The sequence below is a fragment of the Hydra vulgaris genome, chromosome 12, assembly GCF_038396675.1.
Source record: "Hydra vulgaris chromosome 12, alternate assembly HydraT2T_AEP".
In the NCBI taxonomy this organism is placed as follows: Eukaryota; Metazoa; Cnidaria; class Hydrozoa; order Anthoathecata; family Hydridae; genus Hydra; species Hydra vulgaris.
Window position 1 is genome coordinate 43,440,060 of NC_088931.1, and position 27,047 is coordinate 43,467,106.

Below are 27,047 nucleotides of genomic sequence, written 5' to 3' on the forward strand. Positions count from 1 at the left end.
ATTCTTTATGCCATGCTAAAAGATAATGACAGCAATATACGAAATTTTGGTTTTCAAATCCTACTGGCTCTAAGGCAAAGGTATTTTTTTTATAATTAACTAAAATAAATTAAAAAAAAAGACACATAAAATGTGGTAATTGCCTTTGATTTATATTTATAGAGTAAACAACAAAAGTTTGGAAGTAAATTTGAAGAAAATTCCGGAAATTAATTTTAATGCTAATCATTGGTATGAGTTGGTTGACATCATCAATACTAAATTTTCGGAGTCCCCAACAACACAAAATTTTTCAATTGAGCAAATCCAATATATGATTGACAATAATGTTGAACCTGAAATCCCCGACTTTCCATCTCACTCCCAGAGTGTTAAGCGAGCGGTAAAACTTGTGTCGGAAGCATCCCAATATGTCTATGGATTCGAGAATCGACACGGCTGTATTTTAACTAAACTACTTAGCAGGAAGATGCGTAAACCATATGTTTCAAAAGGGCATTATTTCCATTCTTATGATGATATTTTTTAATTAAAAATGTTTTCCTAAATATATATAACCATGTTCAAAATGTTTTAAATTGTAAAAATAATGTTTATTTTGATATTCTTACGTAAATATAAGAATAAAAGTTTCACTTTTTAAATCTTCAAATAGTTAACAAGTTGTTATAAAATTAGCTTAATTGTTATAAATTATTATAAACTTAAATCATTCAGAAATGCAGTTAATTGAAAAAAAAAAAAAAAAGGAACATATTTAAAACGTCAATTTTTGCATATAACGCCTTTTAAGGTGTTTTTTCGCATAATCCTACAAATCTTTGAATTTAAATCCGCAAGCGATTCTTCATCCAAAATCTCTCAAATTTTGAGAGTAATCATATTTTAACTGTCTCCAACTACTGCAATATTACACAATACGCGGAATTAAAATCGACCTACCCTAATATATATACAGGGCTCGAATTAACGCAAAAAAGTCTAATCACAAAATTTTTTTTGTTGCCCCCCCCTCCAACCTCGCACATCTTACGTACTGGGGGCAAGGGGGGGGGGAAGCGATGCGTTATTATAAAATTGTATCTTTTGTTTGTAATTGTTATTTTTTAAACATATTATCTCTCTTATTTAAATATTGCCTTATAATTTTCTCGTTCGGCGGAGTTTGAAATAAAAGTTACTGTTATAATTTACAGCTAAAGTTATAATTTAAAGTTTAATTTGCAGTTATAGTGTAATGAGCAAGTAACGTATTTAATACTATTAAGATATTTCTTTTAATATTTTTTTTTACTTAACATGATACTTAAAAAAGTAAAAGTAAAAAGGTAAGAGTAAAAAGCAAACATTACAATCAGGGCCGGCGCCAGCATTTTTTGGTCTTTGAGATAGCTAACTTTCAGACATGGAGCAAACTCCACACATTTATATGTTTATACTTATGTCAAATAAGGATACTTTGCAAAAAATTGCGATGATTGGATCTTGGGAACAACAAAGCCCCAAAATTTTTGCCTACCCTGCCCCAAACGTGAGAGCAACAAATTAATGAAATATTTTTTGTACCATTTTCAATTAGACTTATATTCATCGATAAATTTTAAGTTTCTTAGTAAAATATTTTAGCGTTTAAAAATTATGACCATACAAAGTTTAAACCCCCCTCAATTTGAGGGGTTGCAAATTTTCAACTATCATAATTTTTTAACGTTGAGAGATAATACTATGAAACTTTAAAATTTATCGGTGAATATAAGTTTAGTTTAAAATGGTACAAACAATATTTCATCAACTTGTTGCTCTCACGTGGGCTTTTTTGTTCCCAAGCTCCAATCATCGCAATTTTCTGCAAAGCATCCTTATTTGACATAAGTATAAACGTATAAATGTTTGAAGTTTGGTCCATGTCTGGAAGTTAGCTATCTCAAAGACCAAAAAATGCTGGCGCCGGCCCTGATTACAATATTTAAACCACTTTAATTAGTCATAGAAAACTACATAATACGTTCATGCTGACGATAAAACACGTGTATTTTTAAAGAGTGTTTTTAATTATAGATCATACGAGTCAATAATAAATAAACCAAAGGAGTAAGATCAAAGCTAAAAACATTAAACCCACGTTTTTTATAATTTTATTGTTTCTTGATGTAGCGTACTATTAAAAATTTAAGTATTATCAAGCTTTTCATTCAAATGGTTTTTAATTGATGTTTTTATTCAATTTTTTTATTCAAATTGTTTTCAATAAATACATACTACATATATAAATTTAGGCCGGAACAAGGAGAAGACATAAACTGTCTAATCACCGAGCCCCGTTAACATATTGTCTGTGTTTATATAAAAGCAAATATATGCATAATCCTTTTTAAAATACATATAAATTTTGAAAAATGCTAAATATGTCTTTAAAAGAACGTGACACTATAGTATATTTCTACTGATTTAAAATAAAAGTAATATAAACATACATATATATTAATATATACACATTTTCTATATAAATGTTTTATAAGATATATTCACTTAGTGATAATATCGACATTTTTTTTCTTTCTCTATTTTGAATTAAATTTAGAATAATAAATACTTCATGTCTGTAGTAATAAATTCTAATTGTAATAAGAGTCTTTTAGATTCTGTTTTAAAACTCTCCAAAGAGTAGTACTCTTTATGATTATTAAAAATTTTAATAAAATCTTTTAGACAAGTAAGATGTACCCAGTGCTCCCCCCCCCCATCCTCTAAGCGGCCCTGATTTGGCACTTTGTAATGTGCTTGCGTTATTACACAAATACTTCGTCCCGAGTTTAAAGTTTGAAAACTTAATTTAACTTTGCTTTCAAAAGGTAGACTTTAATATGAAGGCGGAATCGGTATGATTCTTTTCCCAATCAGTTCCGTGGCTAGTAGGTGAAAACCCCCTCTACACTCCCAGAAAAAAACTTGTAATTCGGACCCCAAAATCCCCCCAGAAATTCTATCCTCCCAGAAAAAAAGTTGTCATTTGGACCCTAAAATTTTAAAAAACTTTCTATTATTAGATATAACAACAAATAAAAAAATCCATAATTCTGCTGCCTTCCATTTAGTTATTGGGGGGTGGGGTGGGGGAGGGGGATTCGGTACAACTATCTTCCTTTGTTAGTATTGATAAGATAAATGGAGTCTCAAAACAAGTAATTACTGGGCAGATTATTAGTTTTAATTTTTTAAAGTTATTTTCAAAATCAAATCAAATAGTAAGTCAAAATTAACCAGTTATTACAGTTAAAAAATAGATATTCAACCGGTTAACTAATTTTAAGCATGCGAGCCACATGCTACAAAAACAAAATAAAACAAATAAAGTAAAAGCAAATAATAATACTAAAAATAACAAAAATAATAATAGTAATAACAATAATAATAATAATAACAACAACAATAATAATAATAATAATAATAATAATAACAATAATAATAATAATAATAATAACAATAATAATAATAATAATAATAATAATAACAATAAAAATAATAACAATAATAATAATGATAATAATAATGATAACAATAATAACATCAATAATAGTATCAATAATTGTTTAACCTAAGTGTTAAAAAAAACAAACTACAGCTTCAGGTACTGTCTATTAGAAGTAAGCGTTGCTCCACGCTTACTTCTAATAGACAGTACACGCAGCAGAACTAATGTTGTTGTTGTAGTTGTTATCATTGTTGTTGTTAATGATGATGATGATGATGATGATAATGATGATGATGATGATGATGATGATGATGATGATGATGATGATGATGATGATGATGATGATGATGATGATGATGATGATGATGATGATGATGATGATGATGATGGTGATGGTGATGATGATGATGATGATGATGATGATGATGATGATGATGATGATGATGATGATGATGATGATGATGATGATGATGATGATGATGATGATGATGATGATGATGATGATGATGATGATGATGATGATGATGAGGAAAATTATATGATGATAAAGAAAAAGATGTGATACAGTAATCAATTTGATTTGCTTTCAAGAAATGTCAATACAAATACCAAAATTTCAAGAGGAATTTGCCACAAAAACTTACTGGGACAGTTTTTTTACTAAACGAAAAACTGCATTTGAATGGTATGGAGAGTATGCTGATCTTTGTAAATTTATTCATCAATACTGCAAAATTTCCAGCAATATTTTAATGGTGGGTTGTGGAAATTCACAACTTAGTGAGAGTATGTATGATGTTGGGTATGAAAGAATCATTAATATAGATATCTCAGATCTATTAATTAAACAGATGATTTTAAAGAATGGAAAAAAAAGACACAAAATGAGCTATTTAGTTATGGATGTAAGGAAAGTAAGTAAGCAAGTTACTTTTATGTGTAAGTAAGCAAGTTACTATATTTACATGAAAATTTATATATATATATTTAAAAAATTTATATATATATATATATATATATTTATATATATATATATATAGAATATATATATATATATATATATATTTATATATATATATATATATATATATATATATTTATATATATATATATATATAGAATATATATATATATATATATATATATATATATATATTTATATATATATATATATATATATATATAGAAAATTTATATATATATATATATTTATATATATATATATATATATATATATATATATATATATATATATATATTTATTTATTTATTTATACAATTAAAAAATGTGGAAGTACATTAAGTTATATTGTTTTTTAAAATATTGCAGTAATTATGACTAGAAAGTTTTTTTATTCAGTTGTGTTCATGTTCTACCTATTTGTCAGTCAATGTAACAGTACTTCTCACATTTTAAACCTGTTTATCAGTCAATGTAGTAGCACTCATTGATGGTTCTACCTGTTTGTCAGTTGACTTTATCTCCAAAACAAACTACATGTGCTGATCCTCTAATAAACTCACATCTGATCCTATCCTTCTTCGTCACTCCAAATGAGAATCTTAACATCTTCATCTCAGACACCTCCATCTCCATCACTTGTCTCTTTGTCAGTGCCACTGTCTCCAGTCCATACAACATAGCAGGTCTCACTACTGTCCTATAGATCTTACCCTTCATTTTAGCTGACACCCTTCTATCACAGATTTTCTGTTTTAAATAATGTATATTATGTGCAAAAAATAAATTGCAGTAATTTAAATTAAAATAATTATAAAATTAGTTATAATTTCTAAAAGTAAATCACTGTAAATTTTTAAGCTGCTTTCGATTGGAAAGATAGAAATAAAAAACATAAACAATTAAATTTTATGTTATAAAATTTATTGAAGCTTATAAAAAAAAAAAAAATTCTATAAATGTTTTTATAAATGATTATTTCTATTAACCTTTTTTGTTTATAAAGTTTGTTTGCATTTCTATAAATTAAAAAGCACAAATGAAAAATTTGAGGCACAAAATACCATAATTTAAAAACCATTTTCAGGTTATTAAATTAGAAGATTTGAAGCTTATAGTAAACTAAAAAATAAGTTGTATACATACAGACATCTGGCTTTTACAAAGGAGAACACAGTAAAAAAACCTATTTTTACAGGTTTGACACTCTATTCTCCTTCGCAAAAGCTGGAGATCTGGCAACCCCTATGTATACATGTTTCTTGTAATTTAATAACCTAAAAATTATTTTTAATTTGTGGTATTTTGTGCCTCAAATACTTCTTTTGTGCTTTTTAATTTATAGAAATATAAACAAACTTTATAAAAAAAAAAGGTATATAGAAATAAATATTTATAAAAATGCCAACAAACAAAAAAGAGCAATTTATAGTTAACCTTAGAAAATAAGTTTAGGGTTAATTAAACCAAAGCAAATTGTTTATCAAGATATTAACAAAAATTTTTTTAGCTTTTTTGTAATTTTGTCATATTAATCCCTTTTTTAAGTCTAATATTTGACTTCGATTCTACTTAGTTTTTTTTAATTAAAAATATCTGGTTTAATTAATGAATTGTGTGTTTGATGAACTAGTTGTAGAGGTTTTTTTAAACCGTTTAACTTACGAAAATGCTTGGATTTTCTTTTTTTTAATTTGCAATTATAATAAAACATTTTCACATTTCAGTTAATGAAGTATTTCAGTTTTCAAATGTTACTTTTGACAAAATAAAATTTTTGTAAAATGTTATTTTGACAAAAATGTAACTAAACTTTAATCTGGCTTATTTAAAATAACTACTTTTATTAGAAAAAACAAACAGACAGTATTTTGTTTTCACTGACAAGTTTTTTAATATATTTTTCACTTAATCCCAAAAATGCTGTTTTTGGTTTTTAGATTTTACTAAAGTGAAGTGTTTTCAACAACCTGCAACCATATTCTCTTCATTTAACAATAAAGTATTTTTAAAACTTTTTATGGTTTAAAAATAATACTATTTTTAAACCATAAAAAGTGATTTTCTATGTGACCTTGACCATCAGTCCTTGGGCTGATGTCTTTTGCCTCTCTGCTGATAAATGCATCTTATACCTAACCTCCTGGATTCAGGTGGCATAGAAGATTTATTTCTTCTCGTCGGTCCAACCTCATTCTATTTTATGGTTTTCACCTTCTTGTGCAGTTGCTATGTTTAATCATTATCATTTTTTCATCTTTTTTAAATGAAGAATTCTCTTGAGAACAAACACCTTTTTATTACAGCAAGAAATTAATGTAAAAATAGCTCCTGCTGTCTGATGGGTCATTCCATGCCAAGTGGTGCAAAGGTCCCTTATGGACCATCTCAGATTCTATTGAAATTTTTTGATTTTGTACATATATATGTTAAAAGCATGTTTTGAAAATTTTAGATCAATATCTAATATGGTTCTTGAGAAAGCGCTATTTAAGTAGTGGGCTATTTTGCATAAAATTTCACTCTACAAGAAAAAAGGGTTTTTTCATCATTTTTAACAGCCAATAACTTTTGAACAAGTTAGTTTTATACTTCAATTATAATAAGATAGCAAGTGTGCTGTGGATACTTTGAAAAAAGAAAAAAATATTATTTCTGGCATCTTAACTTTTTCCATAATGGCGGGCTAAAGTTGATTTTTTTTGTTTTAAGAATAAGTTTTTTTGTGATTTTAAAGACCTTAATCTTAAAAACTAGTTACAAAGTTAATACAAATCAAATTGCCTGCTGATCTACATGTGGTGGATAAACATTTTTAAAAAAATCAGTTGATTAAAGAGCTGCATTCAAAAGTTATAGGTCTCCAAAATGAGTCAGATCGAGATTTTCGTAAAATTGATCTGTGATGCAAAGCATCTGTTACCTAAGATGGCACTTTTTTTTTTTTATCAAATTTTTTATACGCATCAATTAAAGACTGTTAATTAATAAAAACCAAAAAAATTAATGGGCGCTTATTTATAATCCCCAAAAGGTAGTCTCTAAAAGTCAGGTAAATTTTCCATAAAAAATTATTACTTTTTAAAAGTTTAGTTATTGTTTCATTTAATTCTATATTACTAGTATGTCAATCTAAAAAGTACTAATAAAACCAAATAAATTGTTGTATTTTAGAACTAATTAATAATAAGTAATATGCCTGAGCTTTCTACTTGCTGTATTGGTAAAGCATTAAATGAACAGTGCTATCTATCTAATAAAAGTAAACGCTACCAAGAACTGTCTAAACTAAACCAAGAGCTTATTTCTTTGAGAAGCAAAATAAATCCCATAGATTTTATTTGTAGCTATCACGAGAAAGTTTACTTGTCGAGGTATGAGAATGAACATCGCAGGTATTGTTGTAATCCGTTGAACAAGCACGCAAAAAATGTGAAAAGTAAGTTTCAATATTTAATATCTTAATTTAATAAAAATACCTTAATAACACTAAATAAATAAAAAAAAAAATATTTAATAATTATTTCCGTTATTTTTTAGATTCTCTTAGAGTTATCAGTCTTTCATATGCCAAAGATTTTGGTTTAATACCTGGTCAAAAAATTTGCACTAGTTGCAGAAAAGTTCTGAATTGCAAACATAATACAAAAGAAAATGAACTCCAAGAAAAAGAAATTTATGTTGACAACCATACATTAAAAGAAGATCTTAATTCAAGTATTGCAAGTTTTGGATGCTCACCTCTAAAACTTGTTTCAAAAAAAGATAGAGTTGCATATGGAAAGCGTAAAATTGATAGCGTAAGAGCTCATACACAAAAGGCTGTTGCCAATGTGCTAGGTTTAGAAATAGCTGCACTTTGTGGAATTGAATCACCCTCAAAAAAATGTTTGAAAAAAACAAACACAGATTTAGACAATATTATGACTCAAATTAAGTTAAAATTTGAAAAAACATTGTCAAATTCTGAAAAAATCACACTTCTTACACTCACTTCAGACAGTTGGTCAATAGAGAAAACTCAGAAGTTTTTTTTTACTTCAAAAAGATCTGTAGTACAAGCCAGAAAATTAAGTAAAAAAAGTGGAATACTATCAAAACCTTCTCCAAAATCGGGTAGAAAACTAAGCGAAGATGTAATTACAGAGGTTGTTCATTTCTACGAATGCGATGAATATTCAAGGGTTTGTCCAGGAAAAAAAGAGTTTGTTTCAGTTAAAGTAGATAGTGAAAAGCAACATATCCAAAAGTGCCTTCTACTAGTCAATATGAAAGAGCTACATATTGAGTTTAAAAAGAAATATAATTATCTTAAAGTTGGATTTTCAAAATTTTGTGAGCTAAGGCCCAAGTGGTGCATTCCTGTGGGTGGTGCTTCTGGTCTGCATGCAGTTTGTGTTTGCCAGTACCATCAAAATGTAAAGCTCCTTGTACAGAAAATTCCTGGAATTTCTGATTACAAAATCTTATTAAAATTAATGGTTTGTAGCATTGAAAATAGAGATTGTATGCTGCATAGCTGCGATAAATGTCCTGCTAAAAAGGTTTTGTTAGACTACATTGACACTTTGTTTACAGAAAAAGAAATTAGTGAAGTTAACTTTTATCAATGGCAAAAATCAAATTACCAATGTACTTTAGTACCAGCAACTCTACCTTTAGATGAATTTATTGAAATGGTTTATGAACAGTTAGATAGTTTACGAGTGCATCATTTTATATCAAAAAGTCAAGCCACCTACTACCAACATTTGAAAACTAATTTAAAAGAAAATCAAGCTTTGGTTCTTCTTGACTTTGCAGAAAACTATAGTTTTCTAATACAGGATGCAGTGCAAGGTTTTCACTGGAATAACAGCCAAGCAACTGTGCACCCCTTTGTTGCGTATTTTATAAAAGATGGAAAACTTGATAGTCAAAGTTATTGTGTTATATCAGATCATCTGAAACATGGAACAGATGCTGTTCATTGCTTTATCGGTAATGTTATTGATAAACTTAAACAATTACAAACATTTGAACACATTATCTATTTTAGTGATGGAGCTGCATCACAATATAAAAATTACAAAAATCTTATCAACTTATGCTACCATAAACACGATTTTGACATGACTGCAGAGTGGCACTTTTTTGCAACATCGCATGGTAAAAGCCCTTGTGATGGTGTTGGTGGAACAGTGAAACGTCTTGTTGCACGAGCCAGTCTACAATCACTAAACGATCCTATTGACACACCAAACAAAATGTACAGCTGGTGTGTTCAACACGTCAAAAGAATATCTTTTTTTTTTGTTGACAAAGTTTCAATAGAAACACATACTACAAACTTCAATTTGGAAGAGAGATATCGTTCTTGTTGGACAATACCTGGGACACGAAACCACCACAGTTTTATCCCAATGTCACTTACCTCAATAAAAATAAGAAGAGTCTCATTTGATATTATTTGCACTAATGAGGATTTTTTTACTTGCAGAATTTATATTAATAAAATTTCCAGTTACTCACCAGGAGAATATGTGGCCTGCGTTTACAATGCTCAATGGTATTTAGGAAATATTCTTAGTATTTCAGAAGAGCATCAAGATCTTAATATGAAATTCATGAAAAAGTCTTTATGTACCAAGTTTACGTGGCCATGCAGAGATGATCTTTGTTGGGTACCTCTAATGCATATTTTATGCAAAGTGCAATCTCTTAAAGTCCAGTCAAACAGTGGAAGATTTTATAGTATTGACTTGATATAGTATTGAAAGAAATCAATGAGATTATTTTATTATTTGAGAAATTTAACTTTTTGTAAATTTTATTATTTTTGTTTATTTTCTTAAAAACATTTTGTTTGTTTTTCATTAAAAAAATTATTGTATTACAAAGAGGGGAGGGGACAGAGGGGAGGGGACTTTATCTATTGGGATTTAAAAGTTCTTTATCTAAAGGGATTAAAAGGCTTTAAGCATTGATATTTTTTAATTGATATTTCATAATAAATAACATTATATAATTCAATGCATTTATTTATTATGTCAATTTCAGAATTTTATGGAAAATTTACCTGACTTTTAGAGACTACCTTTTGGGGGTTATAAATAAGCGCCCATTAATTTTTTTAGTTTTTATTAATTAACAGTCTTTAATTGATGCGTATAAAAAATTTGATAAAAAAAAAAAAGTGCCATCTTAGGTAACAGATGCTTTGCATCACAGATCAATTTTACAAAAATCTCGATCTGACTCATTTTGGAGACCTATAACTTTTGAATGCAGCTCTTTAATCAACTGATTTTTTTAAAAATGTTTATCCACCACATGTAGATCAGCAGGCAATTTGATTTGTATTAACTTTGTAACTAGTTTTTAAGATTAAGGTCTTTAAAATCACAAAAAAACTTATTCTTAAAACAAAAAAATCAACTTTAGCCCGCCATTATGGAAAAAGTTAAGATGCCAGAAATAATATTTTTTTCTTTTTTCAAAGTATCCACAGCACACTTGCTATCTTATAATAATTGAAGTATAAAACTAACTTGTTCAAAAGTTATTGGCTGTTAAAAATGATGAAAAAACCCTTTTTTCTTGTAGAGTGAAATTTTATGCAAAATAGCCCACTACTTAAATAGCGCTTTCTCAAGAACCATATTAGATATTGATCTAAAATTTTCAAAACATGCTTTTAACATATATATGTACAAAATCAAAAAATTTCAATAAAATCTGAGATGGTCCATGAGGGACCTCATTAAAATTTGCACCACTTGGCATGGAATGACCCTGATGCTAAAAAAAGACAGCACCTGCTGTCTGATGCTAAGCTCTATTATTCTCAGTTTACTAAATCTTGTATCTTATATCAGAAGTTAGGCTCTAGAGACTTTTGGAAAATCTTTAACAGTGTCATTAACAAAGGTAACATTCCATCTTTTGTTCATGGGTCTCAACTTGACACTTCTCCCAAAGATAAGACAGAACTATTCGCAAAGAACTCTTCCTCTAATTTGACTCTTAAATCTAACTTACTTCTATCTATAATCTAAACAGTCTTTCTTCCATTTTAGTTAAACAGGTTAACTCAATATTTGACATCCAAATCATTCTGGCTTTTGTTGCCTAAGTCATTTCTCAATTAAGTTTGTCTATGATTTTTGGTCCTGTCAACATATTATCTGGACCGCAAGCCGTAAACATGCGCAATATAGTCAACATTCATATATTAATGAAAAACAACTCTTTCTGACTGAGTCCTTTTCTTTACATTTTCTTGAACTATAATTTACTACAGACGTCTCATGGAAACCATATATACAATTCATTGCAAAGTTAGCATCTGCTAAAGTTGCTTCTCTTTATCATGCTTACTATTTTCTTACTCCTGATTCCATTCTCATCTCTACAAATCTCTTATTCATCCCTGTACAGAATACCTTTTGTCATATTTAGGCTATTTTTTCTAATGATACTCTTTCTCTTTTAGGTCCATAAAAATGTATTGTAAATGTAGTTGGACCTGCTCTTATCTGCCAAGCTATTATCTCTAGTTCCATCTACCGAAACTCATTCTCGCTTGACTCATCATTCAGCAAAATTGCATTTTTTTACTGTATCTGTCCCTTCGTGCTCTAAAAACATTTATTTATTACTTATTTTTTTTATTACTTTATTTTTTCTCTTCCTATACCTCAATGCTTTGGAACTTCATGTTTTCGTTTGTTTTCTAGTAATTTCCAACGTAATAGTGGTTGTTTGCAACTTTGTTGGGAGTGAGTTGATAAAAAAAAAATTGCAAACTTTTTTATCACAAAAACATTGAGATTTTTTAATAGAGAACACAAAGACTTCTTAACATAATATATAACATAATAATATAAAGAGACTTTTTAATAAAAAAAAACTTAACTACATTAAATTTTTTTTTTTTCAATATCAATTTCATTTTAAATCTAAATTATTAACTTATAAACTAAATTATAAGTTATTGATAAAATTCTGAATAAAAAACAAGTAATAATGAAATTCTTTTTTTCAAACTTTTATTGCAACAAAACATAATTATTACTTTATAATAGTAATATAGTTTAGTTAGTAATTATCTAATAATAATAGTAATATATTTCAGCTTGTAATAACTATTATGTAATAGTAACAGTGATGTAGTTCAGTTAGTAAAAACTATTATCTAATAATAACAGTAATATATTATTAAGGTATTACTAACTGTAAGGTATATCTAACTGAACTATAGTTCAGTTAGTAATACCTACACTATGTAACACAAATTTTGTTCCTGGCTTCTAAGTGTTATATTTCTATTGCTTATGTCTAAAGTATGTGAAAATATGACTTCAAAAGGCACAAACTATGCTTACACGACAACAGCACAAAGAAAACTCATTTTTTGTAAAAATAGATAAAATAAATTTCATTTTTGTCATTATGATCAAGAAAAAAAAATTGCACAAGGCATCGACAAACACAGTTAGAAACCACTCAAAGTTCAAAAATGTTTAGATTTTCTAGATTTATGGTTGTACTGTGAATCACTCTCAAAGTAGCCCCCAAATGTAGTCCCCCATCATGTTTTCATTTTACTGTCTTTAGTAAAGATGTTGAAAATCTGATATACCTTGATGAAAACGCAAATCTTGTTCCTCGGAGTAAGCGCCCATATTCCCCTTCAATTTATTGAGATGCAAATCAAGAATATGGATTTTCAGAGACATCCCATTTTGGCATAATTCTTTATGAGAGTCTGGACCAACTCCATATAGTTTTCAGCTGTGTGATTACCTAGGAAGCCCTGAACAACTGCAACAAAACTGCCGCTCTCTCTGTATTGTTCAACAGCTTTGCAAAATCCTCACATTCTATGATTTTCTTGATCTGTGGTCCAACGAATATATCAGCCCTGACCTTAACCTCAGACAGCTTTGGGAAAAAATCTTCGAGATAATGAAATGCTTGTCAAAAGCAGTGACAATTTGCCTAATGAGGTCTAACTTGATGTGCAGCGGTGACATAAGCATGAGGTTCTATCAGCGACTCCCACTTCACATTGTTCTTCCTAACAGATGCTGCTTCCTATGATCTGTAACTTGATGCTGCTTCCTATGATCTGTAACTTGTATGCTATCATCAACCAAATTCCACTCTTTGAGCCTGGATATTCTGATATCAGCATTCAATTTCATAAGCTTGGCTTACAAAATTGAATACTGAACTTCTGAGAAATTTTAGATTTCTCATTTTTGGGGATAGAAAGTCGTACTTATCGGCGTAAGTACAGCTTTCTATTCCCAACTTTATTTGCAGAACTGTAGTCCGTATCTCCAGTATCTACCTCGCTATTTGACTTGCTGCTTCCTCCTGAAGATGGTCGATGCCACTTAGGTGGAGTCGGAACAGGCAGATCGGGGTTATGTGGTACTGAGGCGATGGAAGAAGGTATGTCCCGATAAAAGATGTGAGAACATTTTTGCCGGTGCAATGATTTTTTGGGTTTACCATCCAGAAGTAGCAGTTACATGAGTGGTCTGTCAGCTCTCACCAAATTCACGGGACAGCAAATTTCATGGCTCGATTCTCTCCTCTGTACCAACCTGTAACATAGCACATAATAATACATAAGAGTTATAATTGAGGACAAGAAATTTCAAAATATAATATGATTTCAGAATGGAACATATTTGCCTACAGTACACAGCTTATGACAAAACGAACTAAATCTCAAACATTGAATATTGCGAATATTGCAAGAAACATCAAGTGTTTTCTTGCAATATTTGCATGTGAAATGCTGTGCCCAAGATTTTTCCTAGTCCCTAATCAGCATGTCAAAGTATACCTTGTAGGCTTGGGTAGAGTGAAAAAAACTTTTTTTTTGAAATATATTATTCTCTCTGATTTCTATATTAATTATAAGAAAACTAAAGAAATGAGATTAAGATGAGCAAATTGGAGAAGAATTATCCCCTGCAGCAATTTTTGGCTAATTAAGGCAAATTTTCAGAATTTACCATATTTGAGATTTTTATTCTTAGTTTTTAATTTGTAGCATTTTTACTTTTGAATGCTTTTTTTTTCTTGTCTATTAACATGTTATTTTCAAGGAAGTTTAGAATTCAATAGTTGCATTTACTACATAATATTAACATGCATAGAGCCAAATCTGTACTAAATAATTTGCCTCTGCATTAAATATTGGCATATTCTTTCTAGATTATAGGCAGACACGTATCATACCATTTCTTTTTATAAAACCACAAACCGAGACAGAAACAGCTGTTACCATCTTTACACAACATTCTACAGCTTCTGTGTGTCACGGTAACTTTTCCAAATAATCACTAAGTTAGATGTATTCTTGTTTTGCTTCATCCAATTGTTCATCAGTGAGCTGTATTGTTAGTGGTGGCTCTGCCCGTTGTGAATTACTCCAATTAATCAAGTCCCACATGCCATAATATTGAGAGTAGGAACTTTGAATTGCCACACACTGGTTTGATTAACTTTCATACTTCTTTCTTTGCTAGCTCTCTGTATACGTCTAACACTTATTTCTCGAATTTGCGGCTGCTCATCTAATATTATTGCCAGAACAATATTTTCTTGATGACAAAAAAATACCTTTATTTGAATAACTTGTCTACTATCTTACATAGGATATCTGGCAGATACTGTGGTTTGACTATTGTACAGTATAGATGCCTCCTTCCATTAAATGTAATAGACTCTTTTTTGAGTATGAATCACATGGGCATAAACACGCATAATGTATGTCACTATAGTTATCAAATTTGATGTTAGATCAAATTTGGTAACTATAGCGACTATTTGTTGTAGAAACATAATCTGAGGACCTTGTTGGCAGTGGTGAGCCACCTAGATTAAGGCAGTTTTCCAGGGCTAGATTGGCACAACCAGTGCCATTTAGTACAGATGTCAAAAAGGCATAGCTGACCTATAATGAGCATTTTTCAGTGCACCCGCTGGCATTTCTACATATGGTTTATAGATTAAAAATCAACAACCTATAAAATCTCACAAGTTACAATAGACTTTTTAATAGAGTCTCAATAGTATGTACTAGTGATCGACCGAAACCGAAATTTGAGCCGAAACTGAAAGTACCGAAATATCAATTAAGTGAAGCCGTAGCCGAAACGGAAACCGAAATTTCGTCCAAAACCGAAATTTCGTCCGAAACCAAAATTTCTTCCGAAACCGAAATTTCGTCCGAAACCAAAATTTCGGCCAAAATTTGAAAAAGAATGTTTAAATTCCTTGAACCTTTTATGATCACCAAATTAAAGCAAAAAAATCTATTTTACATATATCTAAGCAATCACCATGTATCATAGTTTGATAAAAACTATAATATGTCAAGACATTTCAATAATTAAAGGTAATAATTGAAGTATTTTTTCTGCGGAATACATTTTTTTTCATGTTTTCTGGCAAAAGTCTGTTTCTTTCATTTGAAAGAATGTCTCCAGCAGTTAAAAACAACCTTTTAACTTCGGTAGACGCTGGTGGAGGTCTAAGGAATCTCTTTGCTACTTTTGCCAAATCAAACTTTGCTTTTAATGTTGTTTTCTAATATAAATCTATGAAACTTCAGATCTTCTTCGGAGTTTGAATCAATTTTTGAGATATTGTCAACCTAACCATGCATTGCAAATTGCAACATTTCAGCCCTCTGCTGTTTTGTTCTGGTGTCAAATAAGGGTGTTGTTCTTTTTTTTATTGTAATAGGCATAACTTGATCTGAAGTTGGTATATTTTCAGGACTGCCGGTAGTTGTGAGTATTGCTTTTTCAGTTAGGAGATTTTTTTAGAGTAAACGACTTCTTAAATGTGATGAAAGTCCGCTAAGTGATTGAAGTTTTGGATTGTGCGATCCACGAGATATTTTCAAATTGCAGATATCGCAAGTTCTGTATTTGAAATCACTAGCTGTAACGGTAAAATGATTCCCTAAACCAGTTTTTTATCGATTATTTTCCATTGTAAAATTTAGCACTGAAAAACTTTTGATGAAACTATTATTTTGGGTTGCTTTACTTATTTCATTTTAAGAATAATTTGAGAATAGTAACTTAAGTCTATTATGAAAAGTGATTTCAATTAAAATTTCTACAATTGTTATAATTAAAAATTGATTTACTAACAAACGATTACAATTAGGAAACCGTCATGATCCCACTCTAAATTAAAACTTAAAAAAAATCTTATAAAAGTTTCGGTTCATTTCGGTTGCGGTTTGAACTGAAATTTCGGCCGAAACAGGAAAAGTAAAAAAATCGTTGAAACAAAAATTTCGGTTTCACTAGTATGTACAACTAGATCTTGGTCCATTCAACTCCACAAACAAATGACATAGTGAGAGCTCATTTGCATATAGCAAACAAATTACCTATTAAAGACGCAGTTGAAGTTTTATATCAATCAATCAAATAACACCACCGAACACCACCACCTTTGCTTCCAGTGTTTACATTAGTTCCATCAACACCTTGCAAATCATTCAAAATGATATTGTGTTCTTTAGAATTCTATAGAACTTGAGATTTTAATGCTTCAGCTGTTTTGCTAAAAAATGAGCAGTGTCTCAAAAAACCTCTTCAAGGTTCCTGTATCAAGGATATGTGCTTTTCCATCACTATGGTTCTCTATTTATTGAAACTCCAGTCATTTACCATCAAAGTACAACACCTTTACTTGAACTTCACTAACTTTCAAGTTAACACTAGCTTTCAAACGCTTACACTCTATCTTGCTTTGGTCAATAACTTTGTTTGTCATCATGTGAAATATTGATCATATTAATAAAAAAAGTACAGCTGATATCATAGGTATAGCAGAAATAGAAAAGTGGCATCATTTAGGTCTGCGCTCTGTGGCATCATTAAGATTTGCTTTGAACACTCTGCAGTTTTTTTTTGCTTTTTCTATTGATCCAATAGCCAATTTAAAGTTCGCTTTTTGTACCTTCCAAGAAAGTGCTCCATATATAGTTCCTTATTTACTTTGGCATAGCAGCATTATCTAAGATTTTTGCATTGGCAAGCAGACATATCAATCAGTTTGGCTAGTCTGTCCTTATAGAGCTGAAAGTTTTTTTTTTTAATTTTCTCAGTCAGCAGTTGAATTTTTTTGCTTTGCTTAAAAAAGTTAACAACTCTCTTGGTCAAGGATGTAAATGATGAAATATTGTGTATGTTGCTGTTAAAGCTGCTTTATTCTTTTTTGGGGTTTTTCCAGGAAGCTTCTGTAAAATTATAGTATATATTTAATTGTATTATTATTTGAGAAATGATATGCAGTATAGGTTGCTTACATTTTCTCACAATTACACCATATACGGCATCACATCTAGTCCTGTTGGCAGTTGCACCTCAGAGAGTGGTTTTGAATACCCAAATAATAGATGATCTGTTTTATATCTTAACACTCTATTTACTGTAGTAAGTGAAGATTAGTATAATATTATCATATTATTAGTAAGCAAAGTATTAAGCTGTACATAGAAACATACGTAGTTTTAACAATTTTTTTTAATATGAAAAACATTAGAAATATAGGTTTTATTTTATAAATGATTTTATGCTAATAATATTTAAAAAACAAGTTTTTTTCTAAATTAGTTATATTATAAGGCCAAATTCAAAATATAAAATTACTTACATTAAAATAAGTAAAATAAAATCAAATCACACAATTTTTTAACAGAAAAAGTTATATATTACGCATATTATCCAAGCAATACTTGTAATTTTAACACAAACCATATTCGATTAAATTATATTGTAAACCATATTACATAGTATAGTTCTAATATTATTAAATATTATTAATTTATAAATAATATTAATTCACTAAATACCATTGCTAAAATTTAGAAATATAGTTTGCATTAAAATTCTGAGTAGAGCATGGATTTTAATATATGCCTAATATTCAATTGCTATCAATATCAAGTAATATTAGCCAAAAATTGCTGCCAGGGATAATTCTTGTCCAATTTTGCTCATCTTCGTTTCATTTTTTTAGTTTCCTTATAATTAATATAGAAATCAGGGAGAATAGTTGTATTTCTGAAAAAAGTTGTTTTCACTCCACGCTATTGTAGGCCTTGCACATTATATGACTTGCTTCCACAAAATACTTTTTCGCAGTTGTCTTTATGAATTGTCTGCACACATAGCAGAATGAATCAGCTAGATGCAAACAACCTCTTGATGCCATATCAAATAAATAACTTCTCTTCAAGTAGTTCAAGTCTTTTATAATGTTCTAGAAAGTTCTGGAAGTTTCTTAAAAGTTCCAGAGTGGTTAAGAGAATTGTAGAAACATCTGAGCACTTCTAGCAGTTCAGGAATAATAAAGGAGGAAGCTCAGCATTGAAAGCAAATCAAGAATTTTCTCAAAAACATATGATTTTCTAAATTTCATTGTCCCGGTGTCAGAAGCAAAGTTTTTCTGGCATAACAGTGATTTCCTTTCTGTTCTAGACCTAATGGGTTAGGAAAACCCACTTTCAACTCAGGAACAGCACAAAAGTGAGAATTTGTTACATCGTGCTATTATCTGTTAATAACAGTAATTTAGTTCAGTTAGTAATAACTATTTATAAAATTAATATTACATATACTATTAATAAAATATTTCTAATTATAACTGAACTTTGTTAACTAATGTTACAACTGTCTCACATTCTTTATGTTTTAAATCACAAATTGTATACAGGCATTGTTTTTGGAGAAACAAATAATATACAAGTCTAGTTTTGGGAGAAATAACCGTGTTATATGATTTCAAAATCTCTGCTGTAAAACTTTCTTGGTTTTTAGTAAAATTTTTATTAAATGATTAGGAAAAGAAAGTTTTGCAATATTTATTAGGGTGATTCTAAAAACAACTTATTTTGAAATTGTCTGCTGCCACCCCCTTAATGTGTTCTATGTCATAAATTAATAATAAATTTAAAAAGTTCTTGAATAAAAAAAATTTTTAGGGGTCGCTCAAGACCCTTAAACATCAGATGGGTCCCAAATATTTTGAAAAAAAAAGTTTATCAAAAGCATATAATGTTGGATCTCAAAAGAAGTGAAAGTTTATAAAAATTTCAAAAATAGTAAAAAAAAATTTATGGAAACACAAATTAAAAAAGTTTGTTTAAAAAAACTATGAAAATATGTACTTTTTTATTTTAAGTTAAAAAATGGTAGTTTTTAAGCCATAAATTTAAAACTAGTAATCTTTATATAAAATGATTATTATTTTTAGAATTTTTATAAAATTTCAGTTCCTTTGAGACCCAACATGATATGCTTTTAAAGAACTTTTTTTTTCAAAATATTAGGGTCCCGTTTGATGTTTAAGGGTCTTGAGCGACCCCTACAATTTTTTTTTATTTAAAAGTTTTTTAAATTTAGTATTAATTTATTACATAGAACACATTTAGGGGATGGCAGCAGACAATTTCAAAAAAAGTTATTTTTAGAATCACTCTAGTATTTATGTTATTATTTAGATATATTTACAACTACTTCTTTTTTTAGATCACATATCCGGATTTATCATTTGATATTGTGTTTGACAAAGGAACTCTTGATGCATTATATACTGATACAAGTTTTGAAACAAATCAAAATATTGACAAGATGTTTAGTGAAATAAGCAGAGTTACTAAAATTGGTGGTCATTACCTTTGTGTCACTCTTGCTCAGCCACACATTATAAGTAAAGTTTTGGAAGTTTTTTCGGATTTTTGGTTTATAAGAGCACACAAATTGGAGACAATAAGGGATTCTAATGAAAAAGGACTGGGTGCTAAATTGCCAGTTTTTCTACTAGTGCTTACCAAAGCAAAAGAAAAATGTAAGAAATGTAAAAATGTTCATGCACCTTGTCAATCTTAAAATGAATGTAAAAAGCAGTGTATAAGTTTATGCTGCTCAAAATTTATAAACTTTAAAATGTTTTATAATTTTTTTTTGAAATAATTTTGATGACCAATAACAGACCATTTAATTAAATGAAGATAACAATCAGGAGTAAGACTGGGTATAAGAAATAAAATGTAAGATATGGGTGTTCATGTATTTGTAAAATATACAAAATATTTTTTTCGAATAGTAACTGATTTTTGAAACAGTGATGGTCTTAAGAGGGGCAGTGGGGCAAGCAAAAAAATATAATAAAACCCACAAAATTTAAAGTATACAAATAATAAAACCGTAGTATCATTATTATTACAAGAACACAATGAAACATGCAGAAGATAAGATAATTTTCGTATCAAAAAATCCATTTACTTATATTATATATATTACTATTTAATTTGTGTACTTTACAAATAGTTTCAGTTTTATAAAACCTAAATGTAGAATCTGTTTATATAGAGTCACATATAAAAAAATGTAAGGCTATCCAAAACAGATAAATACTGTATTTGGTATGCATAAGTATGTTATTACATAAATTACTAACAACAAAATTTTTATGTTCGTTTTTTATTACATCAAAAGCCAATATTTTTCATTATTCTTGGTTTAAAATTAATTTTAGGCTGGTTTTTGATTCAAAGTACATTCATAAAATTGTTTATGTTTGGTTTGAGATATTTAATAATAATTTTAAATTAATTTTTATTAAATGTATTTAATGCAGTTTTTTGAAATAAAGACCTGTGATAAGGTTTCTTTAGAGTCCGAAAATTTTTGTTTGATATTTCTATAGCATTCAGTAGCAAATATAATTTTATATGAAGTTCCACAAAAAATTATGTTTGTTAGCAAAATTTTCTGATAAGTTAGTTTTTTGCACAAATTCATTAACATTTTTTATGTATTTTTGTGGATTCTATTTGCAAAAAGGAAGGTATAGTAGTTTGGTTTTTGCTGGTTTCCCAATGAATGTGATCTGTCACCCTGGAAAGATATATAACGGATATCTGAAGCTCAAAAAGAACCAGTATAGCATTAAAACAGGGTGTGCGCAATCTTGTAAGACTGTAACTAATTTAAAAATTAATATAAAATAACTAATTAAGGTACTAATTTTTTATTATTCAAAGAGTTGTTTAAAATCTCCATACAGTAAGTTAAAAAACCTCAAAATTAACAACAACAAAAAAAGAAGAGTTTTCAGAGTATCTACAAGTTTTTGTGAAAGCTTGTTTCTTTGGTCACAAAGGTATTGAAGTGTGTCTTACTAATGTAATACATCCATTTGAAACAGTTTCTCTAGAACCAAGTTCAGAGTCTTACTTAGAAAAGCATTACATGCACCGTTCATAAAGGAGTTTTGACATGTTGGAACAGGCCATTGTCATCAACAGAGAAGAAACTATGAGAACAGCTATAGGCATGGAACAACTCATAAAGTTGGTAAAGTTTGTTATCTAATACCTTAGTTTTAGTTTCATCATACTTATACTTTAGTTTTTTGAATGAAAAACAAAATATGTGTATATAAAGTATATTTGAATCTTTTTATTGAATCCTAATATTATCAAAAAAGATGCTGATAATATTAAGGTTTTAATTAGAAATGAGATCCAACAAGATAAGATGAATTTTAGAAAACTAAAAAATTAGTGTAAAGAAGCAAAATAAAAATGTAAAATACATTAATGGAATAGATTTTTTAAAATACAATTTATTAAAGCTGACAAAGCTGTTAAGTCCAACTCAATAACATATGGAGCCATTAAAGACTTTCTGTAAACTTTAGACTATTAGTTAATTAACAGGAGTTAAAAAATGTTTGTGAAAAAGTAAACATAAACGCCTGAAAAAAAAACATTTTAAGAAAAATGGATTTGTATTTATACTTTCACAAGCATTAAAAGATACTATTTATGAGATAGAGGATGGTTATATAACATAATTTTGTGTTTCAAATCAAAGAAAATCATTTACAGAGCTGGTTGATGAGATAAAAAAGGAAAGGGCACAGGTACTTGTCAATTATAAAAATAACTTTATCACTAATGAATGTCCAGAGTTAAATGTTAACTCTGTATTGACAATGCACTTTTTAAAATACCTTATGGAAACAAAAGATACCTTTAACAAAGATAAATACATAGATTTAATGCATTCCCTTACACTCAGTTGGGAACAAATGAGAAAATGAAAGTTTTCACATTTAGATTTAAAACTTGAAAGACTCTTCAACCGACTAGGAGATGCACATTGTGTACTTTGCAACACAAAAACTACTGAATGGACAAATATTGATAGAGCTAGTAAAGGATTCCTGATTGATCGATCATCAGAAAAAATATGATGCTGTACAAAAGGCTTGTAAATAAGGATGGTATCATTTCTACTAAAACTGGAGATTTTGCCACATAAAAAGGACAGAATAAAAACCACAAACCAAATCTGATCAAAAAAGCATATGTATTACACATTCATAAATAAATGGCACTACCTGGTTTTTAAAACTACTATATCCGTGTCACATAGATTATGGATATTTTAGGTTGAAAAAACAGGAACACTTGGTGAACCAATAGGTAATGCAAAAGACAGGGTCGTTACTAAATAAAAGGAAACACTAGACTGCAATTAGATATGTGTTGCGACTCTCTTGAAAATGAAGGGACATCTACAACAGGGTCACAAGGCTGCTGATTTTTTTCTGAAAAATTATCTACTATAAAATATCTATGCACTCTTGCATATATGCAAAGATAGCATGTTACTATTACATTCTCAAATCAGTGTAATACCTCTAATAGTTTTTTGTCAATGTAAAAGAAAAATTGATAAATTTGAAGAGTTATGTAATAATGCTACACTTAACATAATTATAAATATGCCATGGGCACAGATTAAACACAGTCTTTATGGAGTCCTTCATCACTCAGCTGATTTAATTATTCTTAATGATGGTTATAGCCTTAGCAATCTGAGGAAAGTCTAGAAGCAATCAATAAAGATATAAGAAACTATTTAAAGATTCTTTCTGGTAAGACATTGTATCTAAAACAGCTCAATGATGTGATAAGTTGTTTTATAGAGAGATCTGATGCTAGTTTTTTAAACAGAATTATCCTTATAATTAGAATTATATTTATCCATCATCCTCTAAAGTTATGCTAACACCCAAATGTATTAAGTTTTTGAATTTTCTTTTTTTTTAAGTATATCTATTAAATTAATTTTTTAGCTATCATTTAAAAGAAAAATTGTCAAAAATACTCAAATATGGTCATTTGAACCCAGTCCAAAAATTTAGTTTAATATTAAAAATTTAAATTTTCTTATAAACAAAATTCAAAAAAGAAATCTTTTCAAAAAGTCCTAAATGAGTTTTCTAGGATTTCTTAGTCATTAGTTATGATTCTATTTCCAAAATTTTGCCTTTTTGGTCCACTTTGTACTAGTTCTCTAGGGGTTCATTCTAGTACAGGGCTAAATCAGTTCAAGGCTATCAAGAAGATTTTAAAAAAGTTTGAAATTGCTGATCACGTAGGGATGGTTTTCTTCAACACCACTGCTAGCAATATTTGAATGGTTTGCGGTGCTATATACAGGTAAACTATTTTTTATTATAATTTAAAAGAAAGACTCTAAGGGCTAAATAAAATAAACAATTAAGTTATTGTCTCAAAATTTTAGATTTAGAAAGTTGGTAAACCATTGTTGATGCTTGCTTGTAGATATCATGTTTTGGAAGTAATCTTGAAGCATTATTGGCTGCAAAACCACAGGACCTGACAGTATACTTTTTAAAGGCTTTAAAAATAATTCGAGTGGTGTTGATTTGGGACTGTGTCATCACTAAATACAAGTGGCAATCGATTTGTGATTCTTGGTTTAAAGACAAGAAAAATAATGCAAGAAATCATTTAATGGGGATTGTAAATGAAGAAGTCCTCAAAAATTCTCTGATTAACTTTTTCTTAATAGTAAAATGTTAAAATGTTTTAATGTAATTAATTTATTAAAAATTTATTGATATAATTAAATATCAACATAAATGTTTTAAAGACATGATGTCATGCACGTTTCATGACAAAGTGTATCTGCTATCTGAAAATCAAGCTTCTAAATTCAACAAAACAAATCATGAACTTAAGCCAGTAAAAGTTTAAGGTGGAAAAGATGGCAAATTTTGTTTTAATTTTCTATGCTTTGAAAGTTCTCAGAGCTGAGAAACCAGATAAAGCTGCAGGTTAGTTTTCTCAGCTTTTGATACCAATTGTCATAATTAAACTCACTTTTGATGTTTGAGCTGTTAACTCTTTTAGCACTATTTGATTAGATATTGTAAAAAGATTGTATAGAAATGTTTACTTTACAGGACCATTTGGCAAATGGCCCAACTAAAGAAGTTTGATCCAGCTGCAGCTTCAGCCTTCGAAAGTTGGAAGAACCACAACTGTTACTTTGACTCTACATTGCCTTGGCCAACTCAGATCAGTTTGTGTCTGGTGTTATGAAAGAAGACACGGCTAGAAAGCTAGTAGATTATCCTCTAACAAATAAGTATGATTTTGAGAAAAAGAATAATTCAGGTTTTATTTAGTGATATACCGGGTACCCGGCACCCAGTATCTTAAAAGAAATTTTTATTAAACATTAACCTTAAGTGCTGTAACTATTTGTTTAAGTGGTACTTTAAATTGTATCAAAATATTATTAACAGAATTGCTTTTAGTTAAAACTTCATCCAATAAACTTTTTCTAAAAATGTTATTCGATAACAAAGAAGCCCTATTTATTCAATATATATCTTCTGCATTTCCCTATCTCTCATTCAGATAGTTAACTTTGTGACTCGTTTTCCTAAAAGAGACAGTTAAACTTGAATTTGATTTCACTTCTGCAACAGATTGGGGCTCACAGTGGCTTGTAAATTTTACCTCCAACAAAACTCAGTTATTTACTGCAAACAACTATTGCAGTACTGTCGACATTCCTATATTAATGAATGGCAACCCCCTCACTTAGTCCTCTTCTTTACGTCTTCTTGGATTATCATTTACTACTGACCTTTCATTGAAACCATATATACAATTGATTGCTCCATTCTCTACCTCTACAAATCTCTTATTCGTCCCTGTATGGAGTACTGTTGTCATATTTGGGCTGGTTTTTCTAATGATGCTCTTTCTCTTCTAGACAAGATCCAAAAATGCATTGTAAACATAGTTGGGCCGGGTCTATCTGCTAAGCTTGAGCCTCTTTCCCATCGTCATAATTAGTTGCATCTCTTTCTCTTATCTACAAATACTCTAAAAATATCATGGTCGCTGCTCAAAGGAGCTATCATCTCTAGTTCCATCAACTAAAACTCATTCTCGCTTGACTCATCATTCATTAAAGTCTCATTCTTTTACTGTATCTATCTCTTCATGCTCCAAAAACTTTTTGTCTAGTTTTTTTTCCCTGCATATCAACCTTTAGACCTCTCACCCATCATATTTTCCTGACTATTATAACCTTCAACTTTTTAGGTCTTCTGTCAACCGTTTCCTTGCTCTATAACTCTATTCTTTTTTTTTAGTAACTCCCAACTTAATAGTGGTTGCTTGCAGCCTTTTTGGGAGTCAATCAAGAAAAAAAAAAAGATGTCTCACTTAAAATATTTTAAAAAATATATTTTTGCAAAACAATCAGAGTATATTGCAAAAAGGAAACTGATTTATACGGATATTTGAATTAACTTCACACACAATAATACAAATAACTTACACACACCATAAATAGAATAGAATTAACTTCTATTTATAATGTGTGTGAATTTTTTCACAAGAGAATTTGCGTAATTTGAATTTGTGACCTCGAGTTTGAATGTAGTTGTTATTAATAAGGAGATATTTTAAGGCAAATTTAATTAGCGCAAATTAGTCAGCATTTTTTCGTAAAAACAATTCAGTGCTAGAGATTTCACAAGCTTTTATTGCAACTTTTTAAAATGGACTCGGTGCCGGGTACCCAGGCTCAGACCCAGTATTTTCTTCCGAGTGCCCGGAATTAGGGACTTGGCATAAACTGGTTCCGCCACATCTCTAGTTTTATTCTACAGAAGAAAGTTTCTCAAATTCACCCAGCTACATTCTCTGATTGGTTATGTAGGAACTGAGTTGCAAGTAATTTGATATACTTGAACTTGTTTTTTTATCCTTTGTCTACATGAAAAATAGATCTAGATTTCATTGTAGAGGAGCTAACATCTGCTAAGAGGCTAAGCCTTGCAAAATTTTTGTTTTTTTTAATGTTATTCAAAAAGCTAGTTTATTGAGGTTACAACCCTCTTTTAACTTTTTAAGTCTAGGAAAAAATTGAGCGCAGTCCCACTAGGGACCTGTTGGGGATTCAATCTGATTGAACTCAGTACTTCTCGCATATAAAACAAGCACTCTACCAATACACCACTACCACATTTTAAGCTTGTGTACATATTTTTAAAAAATATTTTGTAAAATATGAACCCCCAAATGGATACCGATAAGAGTTAAATAAGTATATAAATAATTAAATCAATAATATTAAAAGTTCTTATCTTGGTTTGTTGAAATAGATTAAACTATCATTAAATGTCTTTTTGAATTCTTTAAATTTTTTTTTGTCTTAAAATATTTTTTGGATACAA

The 27,047-nt window shown here is 29.2% G+C and overlaps 2 protein-coding genes across 2 annotated transcripts in view; both read left to right on the forward strand.

The window, feature by feature from the left end:
• The first annotated feature begins 4,013 nt into the window (after positions 1-4,013).
• Positions 4,014-27,047, forward strand: part of LOC100207877 (eEF1A lysine and N-terminal methyltransferase) — a 41,881-nt gene continuing 18,847 nt past the window's right edge. The window contains exons 1-2 of the mRNA XM_065813371.1: positions 4,014-4,386; positions 19,994-20,312. Coding sequence (XP_065669443.1) covers positions 4,066-4,386; positions 19,994-20,312 — 640 coding nt within the window. The 5' untranslated portion in view covers positions 4,014-4,065. The remainder of the gene's footprint in view (positions 4,387-19,993; positions 20,313-27,047) is intronic.
• On the forward strand, positions 7,517-10,270 carry LOC136088754 (uncharacterized). Its single transcript, XM_065813370.1, has 2 exons — positions 7,517-7,872; positions 7,974-10,270. Exons 1-2 carry the CDS (start codon positions 7,629-7,631, stop codon positions 10,181-10,183), a joined length of 2,454 nt encoding a protein of 817 aa, XP_065669442.1. The 5' UTR covers positions 7,517-7,628; the 3' UTR covers positions 10,184-10,270.